We start from the raw sequence: 4,051 nt of genomic DNA, 5'->3' as shown, positions 1-4,051 counted from the left end.
ATGAAGCTTTGTATGGTAGAAAATGCTGATATCTGATTTGTTGGGCCGAAGTAGGTGATAGGTCATTATTGGGACCGGAACTTGTGCAAGTGACGACTGAGAAAGTAAAATTGATTCAACAATGTTTGAAAGCCACTCAGAGTTGTCAAAAGAGTTATGAGGATGTCCGGAGAAATGATAGAGAATATGAAGTCAGTGACCATGTGTTCATTAAAGTAATACCAATGAAAGGTCAAACACAGTTTGGAGTTAAAGGCAAATTGGCACTACGATACATTGGGCCGTATGATATCATTGAGAAAATTAATCCGGTGATGTATCAAGTGGCTTTACCTCCAATCATGGAAAATATTCACAATGTCTTTCATGTTTCAATGCTTTGGGATTATTTGAGAGATCCGTTACATGTGATTGAACCGACACACATGCTACTGAAAGATGACTTCACATATGAAAAATGGCCAACACAAATTGTCAATCGAAGAATCAAAAGATTTAGGAACAAGAAGATTCCATTTGTGAAGGTTGATTGGAAAAATCATGGAGGAACTTATGCAAGATGGGAAACAAAAGAAGATATGATGAAGAGATATCCATATTTGTTTGCTCTAGACCTGATATGTTTCATTACTGAAGGTAACTTTAAGTTTGGATAACCAAACTTTTTAAGGGGGAAGACTATAACAACCGCAACCTGTGATTAGCCTATAATATGTGATCAAGAATGTTTAACAAGTAATTAAGATGAAATCTTAAGTGAATTGCATGTGCCATGTATTATTTGTGTTTATGTCTGTTTGTTGTGGAAATATATGTCAGTAATTTTGCTTGAATCTGTGAATTGAAGGCCTTATCGGCATCTGAACATGAAATTGACTATGTTTATGTGTTATCTAGAATTTTTAGAATTTTCTTGGAAGTCTAATTAGAATTTAATTTGGAACCAAATAATTAAAATAAATTAATTAGAACTAATCACACCAAATTAGTCTAATCCTAACCAAGCCTATATAAGGATAATTGTTGGCCCTATACTTCTAGACTCATCTTTATACACTTCCAATTCATCATTTTGAGCTTTAAGCCGAGAGAAGAGAGAGAGAGAGAGAGAGAGAGAGAGAGAGAGAGAGAGAGAGAGAGAGAGAGAGAGGTGGGAGAGAACTGAGATCAAGTAAGAGAATTGAAGGAAATATGGAGGAATTAGCTTGGGAATTCAAAGTATTGACCCTCTAGACTCTAATTGTAGAATTGAGGTAAGAATTCAACCCATAAGCTAAGTGTATGAGTCAATAAGAGTATGAATTCAAGTGAGTTAGGTGGTTTAATACAAGGATGAAGCTAGGATTGAAGAATTTAAGCTTAATACATGCATGAATGCCTATCTCATTTCATTTTGAAGTTGTTTTCAAAGAATTCTCATATGCATGTTCTTATCTTGGCTATGTTTTAAGAATTCAACATGTATTTGTGCTAAACATCTCAATTGATCATGTTGTGGAAGGAAAGATAGCATGTAAATTCTTGCATGTGTTATATCCCAAGTTTCAAGTTTGGTTTTGCATAATTGACTTACTTTTGGGCTTTGATTTTTGCAAAATGATCTTTAATTCATGAGGTTTTACAAGTTTACACTTGTTTTCTCAAGTATTAACCCAAAAGAATGTGTTTGGATGCATTAGAATTGTGTTTTGAAGCTTGGATAGCAATATGGAAATTCCAGAATTCGACATGATTGCTCAAGCGATGGTTCCTTCATTCGAGCATAAAATTCGAGCTCTGAGAAGTTTTACAGAGTTTGGGGGTTGGCTCGAGTAGCAAAAGTTCCGCTCAAGTGACCACCCTTTGTTTTGAACCTTGGCTTGAGGGACCAAAAGTTGGCTCAAGCATGAAAATCGAGCATCCAACACATTTACAGACTTTGCTAATCGCTTGAGCGACAAAAGTTGCACTCGAGCGAACCATCTTTTTTTTCAAAATTTAGCTAAGTGTATCAAAGTACAGTTTTGCATCCTCATTGCATCCTAGGCACTCTTAGGCCATAATTAATCTACAAAAATGAGGATAAGAGTTAGAAATACACGCTAAGAAAGAATTATAAGTTAAACATCTTTGAGATGTGTGTTCAATGTGTATCTGTCACGTGTTTATGTAGGTCACATGTTATCGTCCGCCTGATCAGTCTGCTTTGTCCACTTGATCTTTTCTACTGCTGAGTTATCTATGAGTAACAATTCTATAAAGCTATGTTTGATCATAAGTATTTTCTGACTAAAATGATATGATATGTTTTCTGAAATGCTATTTTGTGAACCATGAATGAATGTCCAATTTTCTGTAATGTAATGTGGCATCCTTAGTTCACGTGGCCCTTGCCCGGGGGTAACAATATCGCGGTCTATGTTCACGTGGCCCTTGCCCAGGGGTAACAATAATGCGGTCTTTGTTCATGTGGTCCTCGCCCGAGGGTAATAATACTATGGCATGTGTTCATGTGGCACCTTCCTTGGGGTAATAATACCATGGCTATATGTGCATAAAGATGTTGACCTATATGGTCGTCGGTACCGACTATGGTCTTATTGACCATCTACTCTGCACGTGGGTCTTTATGACGAACCTGATCTGCTAGCTAATGGATGTACCATGTATGACTATTTACGAAATCTGTATAAACATGTGAATCTGAATCTATTTCTGAATTGAAATCTGATTTTTGAATCTAATGGGACGTCATTCATAAATCCTTTACCTTGTTGTTATTCACTGGGCTTCAACTCACTGTATTATTTATGTATGTAAGTGATCAGGTGCAGGACCAGGCCTAAGTTGTTGTCTGGAGTTCTATCTTGTCAAGCAAACCAATGTGCCTCCCGAGGTGGTTCCCAAGTGGTTCAAGTGATTAAGTCTTGTGCACGTGACGTTTGTTTTCATCCTTCCTTTTCTTCTCTACTTGGACAAGACTTTTGTTTATCTATATGTAAGGGTGACGTAAGACAATGATATGTATATATGGCGTTACTATTTATATGTAAATATAATTTTTAAATTTTCTGTCCCATATCTGTATGCACAGTTCTATGGCCATTGTATTTTATATATTTGCTTTTGCTAGCCCCTTATTTTATTAATTCATTTCAGAGGCCTTTGCTAATCTTAGGATTACTGGCCTGTTACGATGCTAAACCTATAGGGGCGGGTTTAGGTCATGACATCTCATCATCCATAACATAATCATCAACATATGTACGTAAACTCCTCAAACAAAATCATGAGATATAACCCCTTTTGATCAAACCTATTAGATAACATACAAATCTTCGTACATCTTGATATATATATATATATCATGAAAATACAACATATGTGTCTCAAATCAAAGATATAACATGTTAAAAGTACCCTACCTCAAGATTGATGACAAGAGATGAAGACCCAACTCTAAACTTTAATGGAATCACAAAATAATCAGTAGAACTCTTGATCTAAGCTTGTTCTTCAACCCTCTTTGAAGATCTAAGGTGGATCTTGGGTAAAACTATGAGCAATCAAGTGTTTTTAGGGTTAGGGTTAAGGTTAGGGTTAGGGAATGGGTGATAGATAGATAGATAGAGAGAGAGAGAGAGAGAGAGAGAGAGAGAGAGAGAAGGTATGGAAAAAGTGAGAGAAAAAGTGTTTAGATGGACTTTTAAAACTAATGTCCCGAACAAACTACTCGAGTGGAGTACACAAAATCAAAGAGTTTGCTTGAGTGGACTTTCCCATGCTTCAACGATAAACACAACATCTCAGAAGTTCTGTAGAGTTATAGTGAAAATACTAGGAGTCTCATTTCTACATTTGAGCAACCACCTTACCACTTGAGCGGTCTAGCCTGTAAATAGGCAAGATAGTGGAAGCCTCGCATCACTGCTTGAGCGACCGATTAATCGCTTGAGCAGTCACCCAGAACAAATTGCTACAGCATGGTTGTACGTGAAGAGCCAGTTTTTAGCTCAATTTGTTTCTGAGTTGCTAAAAATATGAAGTTTGTTCGGTTGATTTGTGTTTTCGA

At 36.5% G+C, this 4,051-nt stretch overlaps 1 protein-coding gene across 1 annotated transcript; it reads left to right on the top strand.

Annotated features, from left to right (window-relative positions):
- Positions 1-224: 224 nt before the first annotated feature.
- LOC114285820 (uncharacterized) lies at positions 225-656 on the top strand. Its single transcript, XM_028228899.2, has one exon. It carries the CDS (start codon positions 225-227, stop codon positions 654-656), a length of 432 nt encoding a protein of 143 aa, XP_028084700.2.
- The last annotated feature ends 3,395 nt before the right edge of the window (positions 657-4,051 follow it).

Source organism: Camellia sinensis, chromosome 1 (genome assembly GCF_055761805.1).
Source record: "Camellia sinensis isolate YWXY chromosome 1, ASM5576180v1, whole genome shotgun sequence".
Taxonomy (NCBI): Eukaryota; Viridiplantae; Streptophyta; class Magnoliopsida; order Ericales; family Theaceae; genus Camellia; species Camellia sinensis.
The sequence above is the reverse complement of the archived record's forward strand: the minus strand, read 5'-3'. Positions and strand labels throughout refer to the sequence as shown.

Bases quoted from the DNA above. Each gene is read 5' to 3' on its own strand.
- LOC114285820 (XM_028228899.2), top strand. From the start codon at position 225: ATGAAAGGTCAAACACAGTTTGGAGTTAAAGGCAAATTGGCACTACGA.